Source organism: Camelus dromedarius, chromosome 26, assembly GCF_036321535.1.
Source record: "Camelus dromedarius isolate mCamDro1 chromosome 26, mCamDro1.pat, whole genome shotgun sequence".
Classification (NCBI taxonomy): domain Eukaryota; kingdom Metazoa; phylum Chordata; class Mammalia; order Artiodactyla; family Camelidae; genus Camelus; species Camelus dromedarius.
Genome location: NC_087461.1, coordinates 28,188,984 through 28,215,852, shown reverse-complemented (window position 1 = coordinate 28,215,852; position 26,869 = coordinate 28,188,984). Strand labels below are relative to the sequence as shown.

The window sequence follows — 26,869 nt, the reverse complement described above, 5'->3', positions numbered from 1 at the left end:
AACACTTGTTTGTTTCCTGTTGTCACCTCTTCCTCCCCACCCCAATCTAAGCATCATGAGGGCAGAGATTTCTGTCTGTTTTGTTCACTGCTAAATAAATAGCCACTGGAAAACAGTGCTGGGCACAAAGCTTGGTCCTTAAATATCTGTGGAATAAATGGATTTATATGCATGTATCTGTGTATGCACGTGTACACACACACACAGAGCACAAGATGCATCAAGTTTCAAAGTCTGTACACCAGTTAACAGATCACCTCCAGGTGGTACAATTTTGAAATGCTCTTCTATAATTTTCTTTATTTCCCTTATTTTCTAAAACATAGTTGTAGTTTTTTGACAAAAAATATGAGTGCATTTCACTAAGTGATTTCCTAAAATAAAGGTAATTTCTAAAAGACACTGTTTATTTAGTTCAGTAAAACCCTTCCCATTTAAGTCAGTTCAAGAGTAAAACATGCTTGCAGCTTTCCAGGTAAACCCCAAACTATATAAATCTATTTCTAAGAAGCAGAGCGTTAAGTTATAAATGAAAATGAGGCCTCTGCTTTGAGTAGAGATGTAAAATGATGAAGCCAAGTTAATACATGAAACAAATTAGAATAAGATGAGCTATGAATTAAATTCAGCAATTATTTACTGAATGCCTTAACTAAATGACTAAGATGATCCAACCTTACATTACAATTACACAAAAAGTTAGCTGTTCCCTGAAGACAACAGCTGTCAATGAAATCTTTAAATAAACCTACTTGCAGCACTGAGTAAGCCAGCCTTCCCAACCTTTGTCACTGAAATACTTCACTTCAAATTATCAACAGGTAGTCCAGTACTGAGTTTGACAGTTAAAACAAAAACAGAGAGAGAGAACGCTGGATTTTAAACTTAAGGACTGAAAGCGTCTGACATGTTAATGTAAACTGTGGTTGCTCTTAAGGGAGGGTACAGTCGTTCCAAACCTGTGACCACAGAATCCTTTTTTTCAGAAAATGTCTATTAAGAGCTCACGGAGGACTTCTGTAACATGGTTTGGGAGATGCTGGTGGAGGACAACTGGAGATACAGGGCAGGACACGGGGCTCGAGTCTGCTCACTGGCGAACGCTGCCTGTGGTTACCGAGTGCCGACCGCGGGCCTGGCCTGGGAACCCGACGGTAACTGCCACAAGCCTGCTTCCTGCCACTGCAGCAGGGAGGACGGACACTAATAAAACCTGTCCTAAAAATAAACTGTGAAGTGTGATAGTGCTATAAAGGAAAAGGACAATGTGTTACAGGAAATATTCACCGGCGAGGGGTTGATTGCAGGGACAGCATCGCTCTAACTAGCACAGTGACCTTTAAACTAAGAGCTGCAGGAATGGGAGTTAAAAGATTATTTTAAGAAAAGGGAAGGGCTATGTTTGAAGACCACTGGCCAGTCTGACATCTAGGGTGGGTAAAGTTTCTTTATGCTGTAGAATATTTATAATAATTAGGCCCAGTTGCAATTTAAGAGTTAATCACCAAAACACCACAAAGAATTCCACTTTTTCATAAAATAACAGAGGCACACCCTCTCAAATAAATCTGATCTTACAGGAAACAAAGTAAATAAAATTAAATAAAGAATTCTTTAATGTTCAATCTTACATTAAAATGGGATCAGATGAACCATGACATGACTATGCAAATAACTTTTAAAAGCCTCTTGCACTGCAAGTAATTACAGATGATGTTCTCTATACACAGCAATGTAAACAATAAAAAAGGGGATCAGAAAAGACTGAAGAAGGGGGGAGGGTATAGCTCAAGTGGTAGAGCACATGCTTACCATGCACAAGGTCCTGGGTTCAATCCCGGTACCCCTTCTAAAAGTAAGCAAATAAATAAACCTAATTACCTCCCCCCTCCCGGCCAAAAAACAAAAACAAAAGCAAGTATATAAAAGACAAGACTGAAGAGTGACCTCCAGAAAGTTCAGAGGCACACTTTCACGTCTCCGTGAACCCTGCGGTCGTGGCCCTGGGCCAGGAACGTTCACTTCCGTCACCTCAGCTTGCCTCTTGCATCGGAAGAGCGGGGGGCTTTGGAGACAGAGGACCAAGTAAGAATCTCAGCTTCCTCATCAGAGCAGAAGTCTAGCAAGTCACTCTGCTGCTTATTTTTATTATTTGTGATACATATATACTTATATCTTTCTTCTTACCCATCTTTCCTTTTCATCTCTCCAGCAGTTAATCTTCTTTCTTTTACTTTCCTCTTTTTAATTTTTGCTTACCCCTAGAAAAATTTTTGCCTTTTCAGATGGCTTTCACTGGTCTCTTTGCTAAATGTATCGGTAGTTAATTTTAAATGTATTAGTAGTTAATGCAGATTGGTTAACTGGTTATAAACAGGGCATATCACTTATACTTGGGAAGTCAGAAATACAGTTTTATTGATTAAGAGTGACACGCCTGTCTGTAGGTGAGACCCACCTGAAGGGACAGTTCTGTGTGTCTTAAACACCTGTTCTGTGCCTCTGTTCACGGGGGGGGGGGGGGGGGCACCACTCACCATGCGCCTCCCACCTGCCCCTCCAAGTTTCTACTTGTTCTTCAAAGTCTGGTTTGAGATGATCGTCCTGCCACCCCTCCCCCCGCCGCCAAGCAGCGCTGCCCCCTCATCTGTGCGTTTAGTCTCTGCTTCAGCTTTGCTGTACTCACGTGTTTGTTTACACACTCATCTCCAAAATGTGAGCTCCTTAAAATTAGATGCTACATCTAACTAACTTTTGTATCTTTTCCTTTAAAAGATGAATTCTCTCGTAGTTATCAGGGGACTCCAGATTCTTTTAAGGATGAGGACTAAAGATTATCTTTGTAATCTACCCCGCATCTGGTACTATATGGCAGATACTCAGTATCTTATCAAGTATCACTATAGAAAAATGAGAAGGATACGTCTAAACAAAACACGTGAAAAAAAATGAAGAATGTACTTCCACCTGCTCTATAGTAAGTTCTAATAAATATTACCAAGGCAGAAAGAGCTATTCAAGGTAACATTGTGCAAACTCCTAGACAAAGATTAAATTATATTCACTTATTCATTAAATATTTATTTAAGCAAATACTGACCTTAACACTTAGCCGTAACAACTAAGACCACATTTAGAATTAAAAACAGCTTATTAAAAGCAACCATATTGTGTAAGATTACTTCAGTGATGCCTAATTTGTAAAAAGCTACTTAAGCAGTTTAAGCCCTGATGATTGATGCACGTAGGGCTTGACTCCACTGCCACGGGAACAAAGGGATGAGTGAACAGCTTCCTCTCCTCTTTCTAACGGCATTTCTAAGAACCGAGCGTCGATGCCTGTTCAGAACACCGCTCCACACGCACCCCGAGCTCTCCTGTAGACCCCCACCTTCACCCAGCTCATCACTGCAGCCCCCCAGCTGGCTGCCCTGCTCCCACTCCTGTCTCTGCATGGAGCAGCCTGGTCATCTGTTGATACACAAGTCAGACCATGCCGTCCTTCCATTCAGAGGACTCCAGTCACCTCCCACCTCACCAGAATAAAAGCGAAGTTCTTAAAGCTGCTCACAAGGCACCCTCCTTTCCTTGCTCCCTCTCTGGTGTCATTCCCTCTCCTCTCCACCCCCTCTGCTCTGCTCACACTAGAGTCCGTGTTCTTTGTCACACTGTCACCTTCTTCAAGTCCTCGTGTACAAGTCACCTTTGCAGACAGACTACAATGAGCGGCTACAATGGGGTATGGCGGTGAGGATGCGAACACACGGGTCAGGGAGGAAGAGGAGCAGCAGGTCTTCCCGGAAAACGCGCACATCCACGTGGCCTGGCAACCCTGCTCCGAGGCAGCTATCCAAGAGAGATGAAAACACAGGCCCATAGAGAGACGTGGACAAGAATGTTCACATAGTTCCAGTCACAACAGCCCCAGAGAGGAAACAACCAAATGTCCATCATCAGGTCGGATGAGCAAACCAGTTTAGTGACACGAGGGAATACTACTCAGCGGCAAAAAGGAGCCAGCGATCTATACACACAAGTAAACAGCAAAAAACCCTGGGGTGAGGAAAAACAGCTCTGCACGAGAGTCCACACTGTTTGAGTCCATTAATGTGAAGTTTCAAAACAAGCAAATTCATCTATGGTAAGAAAAAAAAATCAGAACAGTAGCTATCTTGGGGGAGGGGCAAGGATGGCTGGGAGGAGAATGGGGGAATTTTCTGGGGTGGCGTAATCATGTTCACTATCTCGATGGGGGTTGGGTTATACAAGTACACGAAGTTGTCAAAATTCAGCTAATATGTACTAAATATTTGCGAATTTCGTTGCACGTAAATTTTACCTGAAAAGAAAAAAAAACAGTAAACGAATACTGCACTCTAGTTAATGATATGTATGCTGAAGTACTTAGGGAAGCATGCCCTGACACCTGTAGTTCACTTTGAAACGCATCGGAAATGAAGACGGACTGACAGATGAAGGGCTGACAGACAGACAGGTGGACACGTGTGTCAAGGCAGGTGGAGGACAATAACGGTTCGATCTGGCTCCTGGCTACATGGCAGATCACCGCAAAACTCCTGACCTCACTGTACGTTTGATATTTTTCATAATAAAATGTTGCAAAAAATATGGAATCTCTCCCCCTCGACCCCACTCTATCCTGTACCCTGCTTCATTTTGCTGGGCAGACTACTGAATTTCCTCATCGCTTTATTCATCGTCTGGCTCTTCTCCCCAGAATATGAGATTTATGAAGGTAGGAATTTGTTTTCTGCTTTGTTTGCTCCAGGTCTAGAATTGTGCTTAACACATACAAGTATCCAGTAAATACTTGTTGAATGAGCCAGTGAAATTATAGCAGTTATTTGAGGTCCACAAATTGTTCTGGCTTGGAAGAGACGTCATTAAAAAGTAAGATTAAATTTCATAAAAGCAAAAAAAAATTTAACACAAATACATTTTGCTTTTGTATTTAAAACACTAAGGGTGAACAGCTGAAGACTGATTAGACTATTTGGCAAGAAAAAGAGCAATTCGATACTTAGATTTTCTACACGAAATAAATGGTGGAAAAGTCCGTCTGTGGCCTTCTACTCCTCGCGCCTAACTCGGTGCTCTGGAACCTCATTTCCAGAGTGTGACACAGTAAAGGAAGCCGTGGCTAAGGCGGTTCAAGCAGTCCAGCCTTGCTGTTTCTCTTCAGTGTGAAGTGTTTGTCACCTCAGTACTTTTCCTTATAAAATATTCAGGACCGCAAGTTACTAAGCCGTCAGCGAAACGGCATCTACTTTGAGCCCTGCCTCCGCCCGCCCCAGGTCAGTGCCCCCACGTCCTGGAGCCGGGGCTGCTGGGGCCGCATTTCTGAGAGCCAGGCGGCACCGGGGAAGGGACTAAAATTAGTTTCTTTCTTCTTTCACAGAAGATACAATCTGATCAGAATATTTCCCTAAAAATTAAACCTAAAACGCTCAACAAGCCCTCACTTCCGTCTGCCGTCTCCAGCTGAGCATCTCCCCACCGCCAGTGCACCCCCAGGAGCGGGCTGTCTGCCATCGCCTGGTGCCTTGTAACCCGTGCAGTCACTTAAAATGCAAATGACGGCTCTCCTTCTGGGGGTCAGCACCCTAAAGCAACAGCAGCGAATACACTGAACATCTAGTTCCAACTTGTCTAAAACCAAGCACGTTTATGTGATCGAATACCAGCGCTTGGTCCTTGGTCCTCGTACATACTCACTCCTGCGACCTCACCACCTCCACCACCACCTGTATGCTGACGACGGGACTCCATCTTCCTCTCTCGCCCAGATTTCTGCTAACGTCAGGCACACGTGTAAAGACCTCTTCCTGCACGTCCCCCTGACATGCAGGACATCAGCCTCCCTCCTCACGCAGCGTTGATTTCAGGAACCACGTCACTGCACATCCAGGTCACCGGGTCAGAAGCCCCGACTTTCCCGCTCGCTTCTGCTTCCTACTCTCCCATTTCCAGATCAGGCACCAGGCCTTCAGATGTTACTCACGTTCAGTCTAGGAGGTACTCGGCGCCTTTCCACCCCGCTATTACGGTTCAGGCTGTGACAGCCTCCTTCCCTCCGTTCCCTTCGACAGCTCCTGCCAGTGGTCCTTCTACAAGAGGGTGGTCCCAACACTCCCACTCCGCCCTGGGCTCCCCCGGCCTTCGTGACGATGTGCAGACTTCTGGGCGCGGCCAGCAGGCCCCTCAGTGATCCAGCTCTAGCTAACTCTGCCGGTCCACACCTCACCATGCCGATTCCACACCCCAGCCGCAGGGAGCATCCAACAGAGCTTCCTAGAAACCCCTACACGAAACGCTCTACATGTGATTTATAATTCCACTAGGATGTCCGCCCCTCTTTTTAAAAGTCTCACCAGTTATATAACACTCACCACAGCAACACCGAAAACAGGTACAGGTGGCTTTTACAATGTCTACCTCACACAGATTCAGTTAAGCTCTTTGTGAAATTAGAAACCGAGCAACTCCAAACTCAAAAACAGGCCTCCCGATGGGGGTTCACCCCTAAACCACCTGCCTCGCAGACACCAGAAGGGGCAGGGAAGAACACCCAGAGAGAGAGCAGGCTCCCTGAGGAGGCTCTCCAAGACGCACTCACCTTGGACAAAGCATCTTCTTGGAAGAAATGATCCTGTGAAGTCTTTTTTAGCTTTATAAAGCCGTAGACCTTACTGCTAAGCTTATTAATTCATATTTCCAGGACTAAAGTAATAGCTAACACATGCTAAGCATTTATTTCACGCCAGGGCTGAGCTTCACCTTCACACCTTATTCCATTATTTCATTTAAAGCCCACATACATGTGTATTCTCTACTTCACAGTTAGTAAACTTGCCTAGGTCCATACAGGCAGCTGGATTCAAGCTCAGCTGTGACTTGAGTATAAGCCACTATATCAACTCTCAAAAGGGTGTAGACCCCACAGATTGCTTATCACGGGAAAACCAGCAACTCTACGGTGGAGGGACTGGGCCCCAGCTTAACTGGGTGATCGGAATGAACACTTCCAATGAGGGGCAGACAGATACGCGTGCCTCCAGATGCGATGCCACAAGAATGCAACACCTCACGGAATGTGTTAGCCGGGAATGCAACACCTGAATCTAACTGAGAAAACACCAGACAAACCCAAAATGGGATCACCCTACTTAAAAAAAAAAAAAAATTTAAGGGACTCTAATCTTCAAAACTGTCTATACCATAAAAGATCAAACACTCACTGAAATATCTGGGGGTAAAGGGCCATGATACAGGGAACTTAATCTCAAATGGTTTAGAAAAAACCCATACATGTGCAGGACAGGAAGGGTGTGTCGAAAAACAAAGCAAACGGGACACAATGTAAACACTGAGTACGGATGGGTGTACTCTTTTTCTTGCAACTTTTCTGTAAGTTTGAAATTATTTCTAAATACAGCTGACCCTTGAACAAAGCAGCAGTTAGCAGCACTGACCCCCATCAGTCGAAAGTCCAGGTGTAAGCTGACAGTGGGCTCTCTTCACCCGTGGTTCTGCACCCACGGATTCAACTGACCGCGGAGCCACAGCGCTGTGGTTTTTACAGAAAAAAATCCGAGTGTGAGTGGGCCCACACAGCTCAAACCTGTGTTGTTCAAGGGTCAACTGCAATATATATATATATATATATATATATATATATATATATATTTTAAAGCTAAAGGAAATTGAAGGGAAAAAAAAGTAGACTCTGTAAGCAAGAGGAAGAGATGGACGCTCTTCTTCCAGGATTGCTGCCAAGTTCCCGCCGTCTCCACACAAGCCAGGGAAAGTTCTGGTTCTTAATCTCCTCATCTAAAGCAGCCTCAGAGTACCTTCTACTGAACAGAAGTTCTAGGGACATAATTAGGTGTTATGTGAGGGATTCTGTGATTACATCATTTTAGGGAATGAAGAGGCAGTAACAGACAATGCTGGGCAGTTTCCTTACAGAAGAATCCTCAGCAATCTCACATTTGCCAAAACACACCATGGTTTCCCAAATGAACAACACACAAGTCAGCATTTCCCAATTATGCACTGACCACTGTTAGTGCGGTTTATATAAATGTTTGGTGGGACCAAGTCTTTAATTTTCAGTATTAAAAAGGTAAGCATTAAAATAAAGTTATAACGTTAAACTGTGGCAAATAAAAACCATTCTCTTCTACAATAATATCTTATCAGTTTGGGTAAACATAACCTCCTGACTCCACTGTTCAACTCACAGTGAGGTATTTTCTTTTTACTAAGTTTATTTTTAAAAAGGAGGGCAGCATTAAGACTATGAAAGCTCGGACAACAGACCCCCGTGCACAGACAATAAAGCGGATCAGGTGCTGGCGGACCGTAGCCCAAGGGGACAGACCCGGTCCACCTGCTCTGTAAACAGCTGTATTAAAACACAGCCACACTGGCTCCTCTCGTACCGTCCGCGGCCGCTTTCGCTCCGCAACCGCAGAGCAGCCGTCGCAGAGACTGCAAGGCCTGCAAAGCCTCAAATACCCTCGGCCTCTCTGCACAAGGGGAGCAGACGCCTGGCAGGGCCGTTACGCCCTGTTAACTTTCTGAGACCCGGCATCTGGCTGGGGCAGGGCAGGCCCCGGCATGCACCGCAGCCCACTTACTACCTACACGGTGAAAACGACGGCAGAGGAAGTGCGCCAGGTAAAACCACGACCACCCCACTGGGCACAGTGTCCACTCTGAGGACGTCCCATCATGCCTGCTGCTCAGGAAGGTCAGTCACTCCCCGAAGCGGCGGCATCTGGACCGAGGTCTCACTCAGAACCCCATGGTCTCTCTACTGTTCCTTAACCCCCTTCTTGTCGTCTTTGCCTTCACCGTAGGGGGCGAGTCCTGGCTGGTGCCCAGGGGAGGCCTCAGAACACGGAGAGAAGCAGAAAGGACTTGAACAGCGGAACAGACGGGAGACAGAGTCATGGGTGCAGGATGGCTGGAAGGCTACGACCAGGGGAGGTGAGGAGGGGCGGGCCGATGTCCTCACTGCTCCCACAGGATTCGGATTCTCCCCCGAGCACTTCACCAGACTGGAGCTCCTACAGCTCACCTGCCAGCAAGGCCCAGGCACCCAGGTCTGCAGGCAGGAGCTGGAAAGACCGTCACAGCCGAGCCCACGTGGGCACACACGCTGCCCTGCAGAACTATCCACTCTAGTCACCCCCTTGTACAGTTCACAGTAAAGGTAAAGTGTGTTCTTCTTTCATAAGTATTGTTTTATCTCCCTGAATGAGCAACAAAAAAAATCAAAATTTGCTACTTCTCCCCCTGGGCTTCCAACACTTTGCTTACTGTATCTTTGACACCACATTTACCAGATGTGGAGACAAAGTAACCTTCTTTGTACAGAAATAATTAGTAATGAGTTTCCCTCAAACAAGGAAATCAGCTTTTAAAAGGAGATTCTGAAGGAACCCACTTGGCTTCAGAAGTACTTTATTTAGGTACTATTACATAACCTAGTACAATTTTCAGAGGATGCTAAATGATTTACCGCCCAGAGAGCTAAAGACCCCACGTGATGAACTGGTAAGAGGGTTGAAACAGTCACAGACTTAGATGGAATGTGACCATACCCTGCTCTTCCCTCACAAATAACAGAGTTATCTACTGTATTTTCTACCAGTCAATGCAGCAATCAAGACTCAGTCGGTGCTTTTATTAACACTTTGTTTTACTCATCAAAAACAAAACTTTAGGGCCTGTATGAACGCAAAGATTCATGCCTGTTGACGGTAACCGTGGGAAACGCTGTAACACGGTTAGTGTGGGAAGAAGGGCTAGTTCATACATTGTACTTAGTATTCACTTTGGACCAAAACTAAAACTAATCTTACAAAATTGTCTTCCTATCTTAAATAAACCAAGTCCCCTGGTCTCACCAAAACCATAAAACTCCCCATGTAACTTCTCAAGTGGTGTCTTAGGTAGTAGCTAAAAAACAGAAGGGGCTCTGATAGTCTGAAAACTTTTTTAATTATGTTTGTTCCCCACACTTAAATTGACTCCTTTATTTAAAGGAACAAACACACTGGTAGATGAAAATAATATTTCATAACTAATTAATGTTATCTGGTATTATATTTTCTTATATAAAACACAATGTACAGAAATAAAATTTTTGACTATTAGAATACTCTATCACATAGGGAGACATACAAAAAGGCATACTATTTAAGAGTACACTTTTTTGTTTTATATGTCTGTTAGTCTGTTTTGCATATAAGTTCATTTGTGTCAATTTTTTTAGATTCCACGTGCAAGTGGTATCACACAGTATTTTCAGAGCACACATTTTTACATGTCAGAACCTGGATTAGAATCAACCTGAGTTAGAACCCCATTTCTGCCACTTACTAGCTGTGACGTAACACCTCTAACTTTCCCCTCCTTACCAGTGAGATGAGCTAACAGTCACTACGAGGATAAGATGAAGTGAGGAATGTGGGTGCACCTGTCAGACCAGCACCCAGCACACACTTACGAGCGCTTCGAACTATAGTGAAACCAGTGTAGCCTTTTCCTACCAGCAAAGGGCAGAACACACTACCTGACTCATTAGGCTGGACTAAGGATTAAGTGAAGTTACGTCCACAAAGCCTCGGGGTGTTATTATTGTAACAGGCAAATTATAATAAGTAATTTAAATTGTTTATGAAGATTATTTTACTGTCGCTATATACATGAGTCAATAAATTAGTAAGAAGACTAATTCCAAACTTATCTTGTGTTTTCTTAAAAGAAATCCTTTCTCCCATTAATCCTACAAAAAGGCATTTTAAATCTCCAATTAGTTTTTACTGGCACCCTGTTAACAACTCTCACCTCTGAAGTTAATCAACTTCACTGCGGAACTTAAGGACTTTATATAACAAATTCAGGTATCGTACTCCAGTGACCATCATACTCCAGCCACTTCTGCAGCTTTTATGAAAGAATGAGATCTCGCTACATACTTCAAAATACAAAACAAAAGAAAAAAGTGCATTGCAGTCTATGAGGAAGCCTTGTTCTTAGAGCTTTCCTGATCAAGTTAAATCAATGGCAGTTACTCATTTCAAAGACTACCTATGCTACACACTTCATCCACAGTTGGTATGAGCTAACTCACTGGAACATTTTAAAACTTTTAATGTTATGTGAAACAAATCTGGTTTCCTTTTTCCTATGGAAATGTAAGAAAAATGCATAACAACTTTTATTCGAGGAGGAAGGGTAAATGGTTGCAAACGTTGAATATACTTTAGCAGTTTCAGGTCTAATCCTAATACATTAAATTATTATCTCTTTAGTTAGTATTTATAGCCATAAGAGAAAGGAAACTATATTTTCTTGCAAAAGGTTTTAGTGCTCATATAAACATCACAAATTCTCTTATTTCATAGCAGAAATAACTAAAACTTCCAGATAGTAATACTTAAGACAAATTTCCTACAAAAATATTAACTAAACTGTGTTAAAAGTCTGTATCACCTCCAGAGTTATATTAAGCTTGGTCAGAACGCAAGGCTGGTTCTCCCACACCTACACAAGAACAAGCAGCGTGCTTTCCCGATCTCATTCCAAAGAAGCAAACTGTGGCAGACACCGCAAGTTAGCTCTTTTTTTTTTTTTTTAAACACTATAAAGGCAAAGAACTTGCCAGTGATAAACAGCAGCAGAGGACCCCGAACTTAATTAGGAATTTGTTTATTTCGATCTGATCGTGACAACCAAAATACGCCTTCAAGTGAGATACTTGTATTCTAATCTGACCAAACCATGGTCAGAATGCAAAACTGACTCTTTAATAGAGTGAAAGACAGATTAGACCTTAAGCTCAGAAGAGATAAAGTATGCTCTACTGAACGTACACTTCTGATCTGTCTTCACAAACATCTTCTAAACACTGCCCAAAATGCAAGGAGTTGTAGAATGTAATCTACAGTGAACATCCTCTTTCCCTCGCCCTCCCCCTCAGTACACAGAGATGAACACTGAAAGTGGAACAGACAGTCTTTAGTTTTGCTCATCAAACTGTTCCTGGCTGCCTCCCAGGAACACAGTACGACGGTGCTTCTCGGCCTTCCTGCAGTTGCCGAGGCCAGGTGACTAAGTCTGGCCAATGAGTTGTGAGCCAAAGTGACTTCTGTTACTTCTGGGCCAGCGTATTTAACTGCTGGTAGAGGTCGTAACCTGTCACCACGTCTGAGCCGTCTGCTGCATCAGCCTGGTTTCCCAGCTGACCCATGATAAAATGTGACATAAACAAGAACTAAACTTCTGAGGTTGTTTGCAATCACACATCATAACCCAGTTATCCTGGCTGACATAAAGTGGTCCCAGGAGTGGGGGACTGTTGTCACACAAAGACTAAAGTATCTGCCATTAGCCTGGGGGTCAGGCAGCAGGGAGACTTCCCAGAGGCTGCAAGGCTGACAATCCATATGAGGCAGCACGAAGTATCTGGTGAAAGTCAGTTACAGTGGCTTGGAAAGCAGATCATGAACTTGAAGCCCCAGGAGACGAGACTAAGCACCTGGACGTTAAAATGCTGTGCTGGTTGCGCTGTGCTTGGTGTTAAAGAAACAAATTTTTAAAACTGACCAGTCTGTAAGTAAGCAGGAATGAAGGAAAAGAGTTCAAAAATCTGAAGCTGTGCAGTGTTTGAAGAGTGCTTCTCAACTTAAACCATAAATTAAAAAATCAAGAAGGCCTCTAACTAACAAAAGCAGGGGGTAAGGTTCAAACCAAGGTATGACCGTGATACCCACAGTTAGAACATCTGAATGGATTAGTCTCAGAGCAGAGACCCACATAAAACTGAACACCCAGCAAATGCTTTCAGTTGAACAAAATGCTCAGAGGAAGCAGAGACAGAGACACTAGGGTGCAGCTCTTCCAGCAAGAGCGAACAGGCTGCGGGTATAGGCGTCCAGGAGACAGCCAGCCAGCCGGGCAAAGAGCAGAGTGCAGGCAATCTCGCACACCGAGCTACACAGAAACACATTAGAGGCCTCGAGTTGTGCTGCCAACAGACAGACAGAAAGCAAGAGCCCAGACTGAAACCAGGTTGACGTAAAAGTGCACAGGTCTCCCGCCTCCTGCAGGCAGGAAGCAGGCTGTGACACGCCTGGCCCTCAAAGGGCTTACTGTCCAAAGCGCACTTCAGATGAGGCGAGGGAGGTGATGGAAAGGAGGAGTCTCTGAGCTGTCAGTGCCAGACACACGGAACACAGCCCCTCCAGGAGTGTGCACTCGGCACCTAAACAAGAATATTCCCCACATCCAGGGGGAGGGGACCTTATAAAGCTGGCCCGGTGGGACTTTTGAGTTGCTGTGGATTCGCGGCTGCTGGGTTTCCAACCCCAAAAGGGAGCGCTGACTGTGGTCACCACGCCTCCAGCGTGTTCCGACGTATGCCGGGGTATGTGTGGGTACGAGGGTGCAGATACTTTCATCCACGGATCTCCAGATCACAAGAGGAGGCACACCCAAACCTGAGGCAGAGAGCTACGTGTATCACCTGGAAATCCCAATACTTCAGGCTTGTGCTGTCCAGCAGGGACCACGGGGAGATGAGTACATTCTGTCTGTGGGAAGGCGAGTGAGCCACGTCTTTGGGTGACCAGAAGGGCTGACCTGTCATTACTGTTCTTTGCCCAGAATTTTTGTTCTTCGCCTTCTGGTCTTATGGTAGGATTGTATCTCCTGGTCAACCAGATGTTTAGGTGGAGCCATGCAACTTGTTCTGGCCAATTAGTTGTGAGTTGAGATGATACAGAACCTCCTGCCTGGCTTCCGGCCAGAGCATCTGAGTAACTGGCACAAGACACGAGCTCTCCCAGAGCGCTTTCCTCATCCAGCAGTGTGCAGGATGGAGGCTCCTGTTGGTTGGACCCTGGAGTGAGGTCATGTAGAACAGAGCCCCCGAATCCACCCAGGGGATAAAGTCGTGTTAGAAGTCCGTTTCTGTTATAAAGCCACAAGATTTCAGGACTGTATGTTGACATTACGGCCTTGCCTATCCTGATAAATGGAGGGAAACCAGTAACACCACTGAACAACTGAGTCAGAGGCAAGTGTATAGATCAGATTCCTTCCACAGACGATAAACACGAGGTCTATGGTTAGGTGATGTTTCTGCTCACACAGTAATCACACAGAGGGAGAATCTGATGGAGGAATCGTTATCCTCATGTAATTCTAAATTACAAAGAGAGTTATGTTCCTAATCTCTAAACACAGCTCTGGGACAGAATGAGCTAAAAACATATGAATAAATTAGCAGTAGGCCAACTCAGTCATTCAACAAGTAATGGAGGCACGAAGCTCCGAAGCCAAAGCTGCCTGGAGCTCGGCCATGTGAAGACTCATCAGGTGACTACACAAGTGGAATGGAAGTTCACAACAGTAACTGCCAGACAGATGAGCTACTGTGGGAGCACGCAACAGACCTACCCCAGCGGGCAGGCATCTAACGACGTGGCCCCGGGATCAGTGGGAGACTCCCAGACCAACCCACAGAGGAGTCACGGTTCAGTACCAGGAGTAAAGGAGAGAGGACCCTGTGGCTGGAGGGAGCCCGAAGGCTTTGGAGGAACAGAAAGCAGGCAGGGCCAGATTCCATGAGGCCTCCTATATAAGCCACTTGAAAAGCAACAGGAACCCTGTACAGGTCGTTAGCAGGAAGCGACACAATGGTTTCAGTTTTCAAAGGACCACTGGCTGTGTTGAGAATACCAAGAAAGGCAGCAGTTGCAGTCTTGGGAAGATCTGTTAGGAAGGCACTGAAATCCAGGCAAGAGAAGGCGGCGCCCTGAATTAGGGAGGTGGCAATGAAGACGATCATGTCTGAACTCATCAGGAAATTAAACATCACTACGCTGCAAACTGGAATTTGTATTCAGGGCATTTTCAACTCTCGCCAGCCTATGGGAACTCTCACCCTGGTTCTCCACTTTCTCCACTGTGATTCACAGCAAACCTGAATACATTACACTCAAAGGACAGCGTAACATCTGTGTCACAATGATGCCTCTCCTTCAGGCCCAGCAACACTCATATTCCATCTCTTCCCAAGTGATTAGGCAGGGTGATTAGTGAAAACTCGTAGGCTGGAATCTTAGAAATCAGATTTTTAATTCAAACTTAAGATTTATTCCAGAAAGGATTTAAAATGGATGGGCCCAGAAGTAAAGAGACATTACAGTTTTAAATTGTTTTCTTGCTAGTGATACAAAGTATAAGGCATCCTTGAGAAGCAAGAATTTCAGATATGAGTAAGAATTAAGGTTCAACTGAAAAGTTTTACATGGAAAAAGCCCAGTCCTAAAAATAGAAAGACCAGAAAAAATGTTAATCCTATCGCAAGCTTTTCTGTATTCTGTCCATAATCAACAAAACTGTTTCATCACTACAAAAAGGTAAGAATTTCTGAAGCGTATTCTACAAAATCACAGTGTAAAAGTTCAGAAAAGATAAACAGAACTCAACATATGTTTTTAAATGGTGTATAGAAAAACCAAGACAAAGGAATCAGAGTGTATTTTTATGGAATTGATTCTGAGATATTTCCCTGGTATAAAGAACAAAAAGACTGCTTTTATTTTACTAGAATTGTATTACAGAGGAAGAATTCACGGGAAAAACATTCATACAGAATTTTCACATACAGTGTCAAGATGCTACTGTGACAGATGAAAAAGAAACTTCAAAGAAGGTAATAAAAAGATCACTGCAACCAAAATCTTGGTTTCCAAGACATTTTCAGATCAGAGAGAATTTTAATGTAAAAGCTTTAAAGTGAAATAATTGATTTTGATTTTGCATGATTTTACCTTCAAATGGGGGGAAGAAAAGAGATGACTTTTCAGAATCTCAATGTGAGAAGTTGGCTGACATGGTTTTATTAGACTCTGAGTGATAATGTACAAGCTACTCAATGTAAAAGTAGGTGTTTCTGATCTTTACAACAGGGACTGGAAAGACTGCCTCAGATTATGGTTTATTTACAATGTGAACTATAAGCTCCTTAAAGGAAAAGATATATCTGTGGACCCATAATATTTACCATTATACTTTGTAAGTGTAAGTTGACAAATATTTGATAAAACAACACAATATAAAATAAGCACTTTCAGCAGTTTAGGGAAAGGTTATGACATTTTCTCTGGCTTAACATTTTGGATTATTGGAATGTCTCACGTCATCCCCAATCTTAGAGGAAAAACACGCAGGACCACAGCCTAAACCCTACTGACTACCCTCACTCCAAAAGTCCGAAGGCAGTGAAAACAGGTCCCTGACCACCACTGTAGAATACAAATAATCATAAAGTACCTAGATTTTTCCATAATGTTTAAACATTGAAGAAACATTTACACCAGAACAATATTAAGTTTTTAAGATACAACACTGTTTCTGCTTTCAATGGGCTTTGAAGTACAGTGAAAGAAACAATCATATAAAATGAATGTTTTCCAAAACTCCAAGTAATATCCCTTGGAAAGGGTAAGTCAAGGAGGGCTTCACAGACGTTGGTCGAGCTCGGGGAAGGAAAGACACCCAGAGGGGCGATGTAAGCAAAGGCAGACGAGAGGAACCCAGAGCACATTAGGTCCGGCACAGGGTTCAGCTTATGGAGCAGACTCCAGGCGGCCCCCCAGGGGCCCGACCCCTTGGATCCGCCCCCTGGGGCAGGCTCTCCCCCGCTGTGCCAGTGCTGGCCCGTGTGACCAACAGCACACGGTACAAGGGGCGGCCAGCCCTTCCAGGACAAGGTTATGGAAGATGGCAGCTTCCGTCTTAAGCACTCTCACTCACTTCCACGCACTTTTTCTTGGATCATTTGCTCTGGGGGAGCCAGGTGTCAGGTTGTGAGGACACACAATTAGTCACAGAGAGGCCATGTGATGACTCCAACACTGCCCTGCTTTCTGCAGACCCTGAACCAGAACCACCCGTGTTTACTGGGATCAGTTATGCAGCAACAGATAACAGACACTGGTACCAAGAGTCCTCAATGCATAAAAGAAACCTAAATTGTTGGAATGGCTTCGACACCAGACCACGGTCTTGGAGGACAGTATTAATGAAGAAGCTGTTAATAAAAGTCTCATGGTGTTTCATGAGAGAGGTGAGGGCAGAGAAGTGAGGGCTATGTCCACTGGAAACTAGAGGAAGGGTTAGGAAGCAGAAAGTTTAGTAACACCGTCACCTCTGTTATGTGCAAAGCAGAAAATTTACCTAATAACTGGAGAACTAGCTAAGGAGATTTTCAACCAGAGAGCAGAAAGTGCCACCTTGTTATTCTGCTATATATGGTAAAAAATGAAAAGAAATAAACTAAATGAAGAACCATTCGAAAGAAGCCAGGACTCGATGGTTTTGACAATTTGCAGTCTCGCCAGACTGCAAATGGTGCTAACATTCAGAAATGGATTCTGAGCCAAGGTCAAATCCAGGACACTGAGAGAAAAAACAGGGCCTAAAAACTAAGCCGAGTGACTGCAAAACCTTTTGTTAAGACCTCAGAAAGATCAAAGATGACGCCTCAGAGTACTCTTCAGTCAGACAAAAGGCCAAACAGAACCACGTGCTTCAAAGATTCTCTCAATCAAACAGTAAGGCTGTCAGGAAGCTGACGGGTATGGTCTCTAGGCAGACGCTCAAGCTAGTAAAAGGCTTACCTCCAAGATGCTCATGGGAGTGGCTCTCAGCTAATGGAACAGACTCCAATAGAATTCACAGAAGACCCACAAAGTTTTTAAAAGAATTATATATTTAGAAATACTACCTTGAACTGATGGAGACAAGACAGTACAAAATGAAAAGAGGACTTCAGAGGCCTAAATTTTGGCAGGGAGCAAGTTAAGAAAACCCAGAAGCAAACATGTTCTACCTTCATGAAAAAGGAAGGGTGACCTAAATGCCCAATGGGCAAAGCTGACAGCTGGGGTGACCTGGGCCCAGGGACTGACGTTCAACCAAGGAGTCACCATCATCTGCCTGACTGGATTCCAGAAACGCTACGGACCAGGGACGGCCTCTGCCTCCCACCCCACCCTCTGTCTTCCTTTGAATAGGAACGCTTCATGGTGGTTACTCCAGGCCTGGCCCAATACTGCGTACTGGCCGGGGAGCAGATGCCTCTCTGTGGCCTCATGGTGGAGAGGGATTCGTACGTGAGAGGCTGCACTTAAGGAACTACACGTGAGAAGCCTCAGCTGTACCTGAACCCCGTGTGGATGGAACCCTCACGCCACCATGAGAGGAGCCTTCGGGGGGCTTCGGGCGGCAGTGAGAACATCCTGCCTGCGGTCAGCTGTGGCGACCGGCCTCCAACGACCCGCATTTCCAGGCGCACAGATTTGTGCAGCCCCTGCCCAGGGCTGGTTTGTGTCACCAGCAGCATATGACAAGTGATGGTAATTTCCAGAAATTAAGTCACAGAAGACTGTGCACTCTCTCTGTGGGGTCACCCCCTCTGGGGGAAGCCCACTGAAGCCCTAACCAATGGCGTTACTGGGACTCTGTGAAAGACCCTGAGCCAGTATCACCCAGATAAACCGCTCCTAAGATCCCTAACCCTCAGAAATGGTGTGCGATACTAAGTGTCTGTTGTTTTAAGCTGTTAAGTTTGGGAGTAATCTGTTACGCAGAAAAAACAACTAATGCAGAGCTTACGGAGGGGAAGGGAAAAGACAGAGGCCAGAGCGCACAGGGCCCAGTAAACGCTACTGAAAGGTTTCTGCACGTTGTTCTATCTGCAAAAGGAGCACTCTCACAGTTTTAGACAGCAAAATAGCCACCAGACTCGTATTTTTAAAACATCACCCTGATGACTTTGAGGGGCTGTAAACTAGAAAGCGAGAGTCGGGAGGCCAGCTAAAAAGTAACGACAAGCCTGTCACAATTAGAGGGCGCCCCAACCTTGCGTCAGAAACCCTGAGATCCAAACGCACAGGCGTGTGTGGAGGAGCGGCCTCAAGAACTGCAAGTCACCAAAACTCACAGAACCTGTCAAAAAGTACAGAAAACTTTTTTTTTCCAGCTGACAAGTTCTTCAAGAAGCATTTTATACACCAGAGGCTGGGAAACCAAGCATGTATTTAAGTTGAGAAGATAATCCGTGTGGGTTGACACCCTCGACACGACCGACTTCAGGCCATGGTTTCTTGGTACTCTGCCTGTTACGCCACATTCCATCATAAGTACAACTAGATATTCTGTACAAAAATCAGTATCCACTCACTGTCAAAACACTCCGTAACAAAAACCATTGGCTGCGATGGAAATCAGTTGAAATTTTAAAATCCTACCTAAAAAACACATTTCCATCCTTCAAGGACAAAAATTAAACCAAAATAACGAGGAGAAAAGATCTGAGCACTCACTATATACGGAAGCTGTATGCTTTTCCCAGGTTGCTCCGTTCTCACGCCACACGTAGGGATGCAGCGCGACTGTAAGAGCACCTTAGCTGTGACCTCACTCCACAGCTTGTGTTTTGAACCCAGCTGTTTTCAACCCCATCAGACCCAATGCACCCTCTTTTCAAATTACACCACTATTCTACTTAAGTTTTTCAAAAAATCAACCCAAGGATCTAATTGCAAAACAAAAGAGAAATTAAAGTAATTTATAATAAAATGTTACGTATTTCAACATGTAAATAACTGGGGTTATATACCGAGGAAGACAAAATGAAGCTTATGTGTCTACACAGAATCGTGAATGTAAGAGCTAAAAAAACAGACTTTTTTGCAGATCTGTGCTACTGTTGACTCAAATACCACTAACGGTGTTGATGAAGTTATTTGCAAAATGGTAACAATTCCTGCACAAGTTCTAAACAAAATAAAGTAGAACATCCCCTTATTTTATATACTAGTTGCAGTCCTGGAAAATATAATACCAAAATTATACAAAATTTGTGAAACAGAATCAGATTCTAGACTCTTAATTTATACATGGAAATTTCACCAGCTGGCACATCCTGTGAGACAGTTAAAAAGTCAAACGGGCAATTCTCTGTTTTGCAGGACTACCTTCCGCACGGTGGAACTTACACCGCCCCTGGCCCCAACAGCTCCTCCCCTGACCTGTCACAATCAAAAAGCACCCTGACAATCTCCCAGAATGTCCTGAGGGAGAGAGAAGCACTGCACAGGAGGGCAGCTGTCAGATGCCCCACCCTAAAGGCCCCACTTCTGGGTCCTGAAACAGGGTGCTGTGCAAAGCCCTTCTCGGAAAGATTCTCACACAGCCGCGCAGCAGGAGTGACAGGCGTGCCTGGGAGTTCACCTCGAGCCACCAGGCTCTACCTCGTGGGGTGGCCCTCCCTCTAGCCTATCCCACCATCTCTAGCCGCAGGAAGGGTCCCGAGCATCCAGAATCTCTAGCAGGACACTTGTTGAACTATCTGTGCATCTGTGGCTGGCTGGGTGAATCCCGTGATTCTTCAGCTCCTTTACCAACAAGAGGTCAAGACCTGACGGCACCACCCAGCATCACCCTGGCTAGCGTTTATCACCATTCTGATCTAACACCCCAGATATGACCCCATTTTCCACCCCTCCCCACTCTTCCACTATCCTCCAGTCTCAACACCACTCCTCTCTACAGTGGCAGCTTCCTTCAGTGCGCCCTCATCTTCCTGCCCTATTCGGAGCCTGGCAGAGCTCCCAACATCAGTCCTCCCTCAGCCCTTCCAAGAGCAGCTGTTTATTTTCCCACGTCCCACACACTTGGACAGCAAAGTGTCCTCCCTGCCTCTGGCTGCTGGTCCCGTACCATTTCCTCTCTGCTGTCTGTCAGAAGTTGTCACCCCTCAGATATTCATACTGTCCCTCTCCCTCCTCGGAGCCGCCACATCCATTCTATCGGTCAGTCACGGAGTTCCCGGCCTCCTTCCCAACCGCCCTGCTCCTCCGGCATCACCCTGAGTGATGACACCCACGCGGCAGACGCATCTACCACCACCACCTTCTCACCCACGTCGGCCCCCACCCCTGCACCCAGACATCACCAGTAACTGTGTCACCTCTGAAACCTCAATCCAAGCATCTCCCTCTTTAACCACCACCCTTGCGACTTAGTCTCCCTTCTCACAAACCTCCTCCAGAAGCCGCGCCCGCGCCCCACTCCTCACCAGCGCCCTGCTGTCTTCTTCCCGGGTGTCTAGACCCGCAGTGTGTCCCGATGCTCTACCTCACAAACATGGTGAGTTGACCCTCATCCCTCTCTTCCTCCTTGGTCCTTGCCAGGCAAACCTCAACCCTAGAAACATGTCATTATAGATCTACTTTATTCTTAAACTCGAGCTGAATGCTTGCACTCCACTGCCCACGTGAGCAGGCTGTTCTAATTTTAAACGGTCACCAAGATAAACAAGATTATACTGTGTAGCACAAGGAAATAGATACAAGATCTTGTGGTAGCTCACAGAGAAAAAAGTGTGACAATGAATATATATATGTTCATGTATAACTGAAAAACTGTGCTCTACACTGGAATTTGATACATTGTAAAATGATTATAAATCAATAAAAAACATTAAAAAACAAAAAAAACAGTCACCAATACCGAGCCCCAGCCAGTCCATGAATCCCACTGCATTCTCCAGTAAGTCAGGTTCCCACACACCTCTGTCTGAGGCCCTCCCAGTCTCAGGTAATGACCTCACCTCCTACTTCACAGAGAAAATAGCTCCTACTTCACAGAGAAAACAGAATCATGACAAATGACCCATCCTCCCACTGCCGCCTCTGTCAACCCATCAGACCATAGCCGCCCTTTCTTTTAAAAAGGAAAATGTGTTTCTGCTTTTATCAGTGACCAAGCCCTTGATGAAACTGATCCAGGAAAAGACAAAACAGCTTTAGGAACAAAGTCCTTGAGCAGAATAGGAAATAGGATGATTTTATTCTGTTTAATGACATCATTCAAATTATTACACTAGTTCTAGTAACTCTTACTTATTTATAACAGCTACTTTAACATTTCTGTCTACTAATTCTACATTACCTGGGTTATTTCTGTGTGTCTTTCTGTTTTAACTTTTCCTCAGTTACTGGTTAGATTTTAAAGCTTCTTTGCACACCTGGTAATTTTTTTAAAACGCCTTTATGGTGGTCTGGTTCCTGTACAGTAAACTACACGTGTTTCAGATGTACAGTTTGATGCATTGTGATAGATGGACACACCTGTGAAATCACCACAGACACAATCAGGAGAGCTGACATTTCCATCCCTCCCCCAAGAGGTGCAACTTTTGAATTCCCAATTTATCCCTTCCCACCCCCTTTACCTACTGGTAACCATAAGTTTGTTCTCTTATGTCTGTGAGTCTGTTTCTGTTTTGTAGACAAGTTCATTTGTGTCCTTTTTTCCCCCCCAAGATTCCACACATAAGCAATATCATATGGCATTTTTCTTTCTCTTTCTGGCTTACTTCACTTAGAATGACGATCTCCAGGTCCATCCACGTTGTTGCAAATGGCATTATTTTTTTCTTTTTTATGGCTAAGAAGTATTCCATTGTATAAATATACCACATCTTTACCCAGTCATTTGTCAATGGACACTGGGGTTGTTTCCATGTGTTGGCTATTGTAAATAGTGCTGCTGTGAACACTGGGGTGCATGGATCTTTTTGAATTATATTTTTCTCCAGGTATATGCCCAGGAGTGGGGTTGATGGATCATACAGTAAGTCTATTTTCAGTTTTTTAAGGAACCTCCATACTGTTCTCCATAGTGGCTGCACCAATTTGCATTCCCACCAACAATGAAGGAGGGTTCCCTTTTCTCCACACTCTCCAGTATTTATCGTTTGCAGACTTTTTAATGACAGCCATTCCGATTGGTGTGAGGTCATATCTCATTGTAGTTTTCATCTGCATTTCTCTAACAATTAGTGATGTTGAGCATCTTTTCATGTCCTTGTTGACTACCTGGATACCTTCTTTGGAGAAATGTCAATTTAGTTCTTCAGCCCAATTTTTGACTGGGTTACTTGCTATTAAGGTGTATGAGCTGTCTGTATGTTCTGGAAATTAGTCCTTTGTCAGCTGCATCATTTGCAAATATTTCCTCCCATTCTATAGGTTGTCTTTTCATTTTGTTGACGGTATCCTTAGCTGTGCAAAGCTACAGTACTCAAAGCAGTACAGTACTGGCACAAAAACAAACACATAGATCAATGAAACAGCATAAAAAGTCCAGAAATAAACCCATGCACTTATAGTCAATTAATCTATGACAAAGGAGGCAAGAATATATGATAGAAAAAAGACAGTCTCTTCAGTAAGTGGTGCTGGGAGAACTGGACAGCTGCCTGTCCACTTTCTAACACCATATACAAAAATAAACTCGAAATGGATTAAAGACCTAAATGTAAGACCAGACACTACAAAACTCCTAGAGGAAAACACTGCCAGAACACTCCTGAACATACATCACAGCAATGTATTTTTTGAACCAGCTCCTGGGGTAATAGAAATAAAAGCAAAAATAAATGGGATCTAATCAAACTTAAAAGCACACCTGGGTAATTTTTTCATTGGATGCCAAACACTAAGTTTCATATTCCACGACCTGTGAGTCTTTCTTTCAGCGTCTGGGGGCTTCACTCTGGGACTGCTGCCTGAATGCGCTGCACCCTCTGAGGCTAATGCTCAGTCTTTATTAGGGCGAGTCCAGGCTCATTTAGGCTAGAGCTGATCTGTCCCCACTACCAAGGAAGTAACCCTTCGGAGAGCTCTGATCTGATGCCCTCTGTGTTAGGGGGTCTTTCCACCCCAGTGAGGACACAGCACACTCCCAGCCTCACGTGAGCTCCCAGAAATGCTTCTCCTACTTCTTGCCAGCGGCTTTCCCCCCAAGTCTCAGAAGCCTCCCCATAGACAGGCTCAGATCATCACGTCAGTTTTCAGCCAAAGACTCAAGAGACCGCTCTGCAGATCCCTGTGCATCTCTGGTACCTTGCCCTGAACCCACTTCCGCCTCCCCACTCGGAACTCTCTGTCTTTTCAACTCAAGGAGTCACCTGTGCTTGTAGCCTGGAAACTCTTAGGTGGTGATCGGGGCAATGGCGGCTCAGCTCTGCTCCCCCAGCCCGTCTGCGGCAACTCTGTGACTCATTCTTAGAAGAAATCATGTGCAGATCCCCTCAACCCCTTCAGCTGTCGGCCTTTTTCTTCTGCTCCTCTTGGTAGCAGAACTCTTCCAAAGAGTCGTCTATGCTTGCTATGACCCTTTGTTTATCTTTCGGTATTTCTTCTTTCCCAACTGCATTTTCCTTCCCACCGCAAATAGGACAGCAGCACGCATCTGATCAGAATAAGCGGTCACTTCCCCTCCTCATATTCTCAGTGGACGTAGTTAACCACTGTCCTTCTTTCTGGAGACACCTTTCTCCTCATTTGCCTCCTACTTCTCCAATAGCTCCTCCTCTACTTGAGCCTCAAGGCACAGCTTTAAAAACCACCTACATCCCAAAGACTTTCAAATTTATGGTGCCAGCCCATGGCTTCTAAATCTCACACCATTCTAGTGGAAACTGCTCTAATGCATTACGTTCCTGCACACACAATTAAATACAAACGGGCAAGAGGCCCTTCACACAAGCCCATCCTTTATACCCCTCCCTCCTCCGGTTCCCCCTCTTAACCATCCATCCACCCAGCTGCTCACGGCAAAAGTCAGGGGTTATCTTTGATTCTTTGTCTCCATCTAGTACATCCAAGTCTGTCAGCCACATCCTGTTGGTCCTACCTGCAATCCAACCATTTTCTTCTTCGCTGCTGCTGCCACCCTGATTAAAGCACCATCAACTCACTCCTGCCCCATATGACTTTCTCCACATGGTAGTGAGAAGAATCTTGAAAAAAAAAACATAATTCAGATCGTGTCAGTCCCTTGCCTGAAAGTCTCTACAGGCTTACTTCATCTCACAGCCACCCACTCCTTGTACAGCCGACATTACCTCCCCAGATACAGACCCCCAACTTCCTCCAGGCCTTCGGCTCATACCACACGGCCCTCTGCCACTCCGCTCCAGCCACCGGGCCTTCTCTCTGCTCCTGCCTCAGCCTCTCTGCAGCTGGGGGCTCTCTGCCTTGGATGCTCCGCACCCAGGTCTTCACAGGGCTGGCTTCTCCCACCATTCAAGCTTCACATCCAATGTTCCTCGACTGACTATGCAAAGAAATTTCCGCCCTTCTCCTTCCACCTGAAATTCTGTCCTGTCCTGTTCCACTGCCACATACAAGTTGTTACTTTTTAACTTTTATTTATTTGCTTCTTGTCTGTGTTTCCTCATTAGAATTCAGTCATCCAATGAAACAGACACTGAACACTGACTGCGTGCCAGCACTGTCGGGTGCGGAAAGTGCAGCAGTCAGGGAGGCAGACAAGCCCCGCCCCCCAGCACAGCCAGGCCCCCCGGCCGCGAGGAGGGGGCTGCTTGTTCACGGTCCGGCCCGCGGGCCAGCAACAGTCCTTACTCACTGGGAAGGTACGATGGATATTTGCTACAAAAATGAATGGAAACGCATTTATCTCTATTTTCTTAGTCTTTGTACAATGTATCTCAAAAATTTCCACTCAGCTACTAAGACAATGATTCAATTCTTGCTGTAGACTTCAAAACAGCCGTGTTTATATGCTGTTTCCCCTTCAGACTCTACCACCTTATAGGTAAAGCACGAATTTGCAACCATCACTACACACTTCTGGCTCTAATTTCACATTCTCATAAGAGTCCCAGCGTTCTGTGACCACCACACCCATCTACATTCAAGTCCTTCAGAACGGGAACCCTCCCAGACTAAGCTGGAACCCGCTACCCAGGCGCCCAGACCACTTTCACTCCTGTGTAAATTATGCTTCGGTAACATGCAAATGAAGCCACCAGCTAAAGACTTCGTGATTATTCTACAAACACACAGAATACACATGAAAACAGACCTAAATATAAATACACTGGTGACATAATACAACCATTACTCCAGGAAAGCAACACAGCCCTACCTCATCTTGCAGTCAAGAAAACACACAGAAGCTAGAGGAGGCCTCAGGTCTGAGGACTCCCAGATGGATGTTCTTCCCACCTAATAATCACCTTCATTTAAAGACATGAGTTTTCACAACTACATCATATAATTCTTTAAGGACAGAGAACACATCTGACACATTTATACCAGATAGTCTTAAACACAAGGGGTTGTATAAATGTAAACAGTTTTGAATGGCAACAAAAAGCGAGGTGATTCTAACCCTCAATTAGTACTTGGTAATGAAGAAATTCATGTGCACAGCACTCTTGCCCACATCTCAGAGCCCCCTCATACGGCCGGTGAAAAGACACTAAAGTTCATTCAAGTAAGGTTCACCGACTTGTCAAAGGCCACAAACACCAAAGTACGTTTTTCTCAGAGGAAATACAATGGCTACTTGTGATTCCAGGATAATCAAAATAATTCATCCCAATATATAAAGATTTGAGCCTGTGTTAAATTATGCACAGGACATTTTAAGCCTCAGGTCATCTCTGCCCCTGAAATTTACTAAGGCTACATCATACTTCTTCAGGCAGTACTTGCTATACTGAAGGAAATTCAACCAAAATGATTTGATTTAATAACCTGTTGCAAAATTCTGCAAATTGTCACCACGCATATCCGAAACTCAACCAACTTTTAAAAGATAACCTTGGTAACAACAAATAACTGAGGAAAAGCTCCGCCTTTTAAAGGGCCCATTATACCCCCATTCATCCAAGCCACAACCCAGGCAATGACCTGCGTGCCCTGACTACAAGTTTGTT

At 44.8% G+C, this 26,869-nt stretch overlaps 1 protein-coding gene across 5 annotated transcripts in view; it reads right to left on the bottom strand.

Moving 5' to 3' along the window:
* EPC1 (enhancer of polycomb homolog 1) overlaps positions 1–26,869 on the bottom strand; it is an 89,396-nt gene that overhangs the window by 31,075 nt on the left and 31,452 nt on the right. Inside the window, exon 2 of one of the 5 annotated variants that reach the window (XM_064479561.1) lies at positions 24,817–24,922. The exons of the other annotated variants lie outside the window; for them this stretch is intronic. Coding sequence (XP_064335631.1) covers positions 24,817–24,831 — 15 coding nt within the window. The 5' untranslated portion in view covers positions 24,832–24,922. The remainder of the gene's footprint in view (positions 1–24,816; positions 24,923–26,869) is intronic. 5 annotated transcript variants of the gene reach the window in all.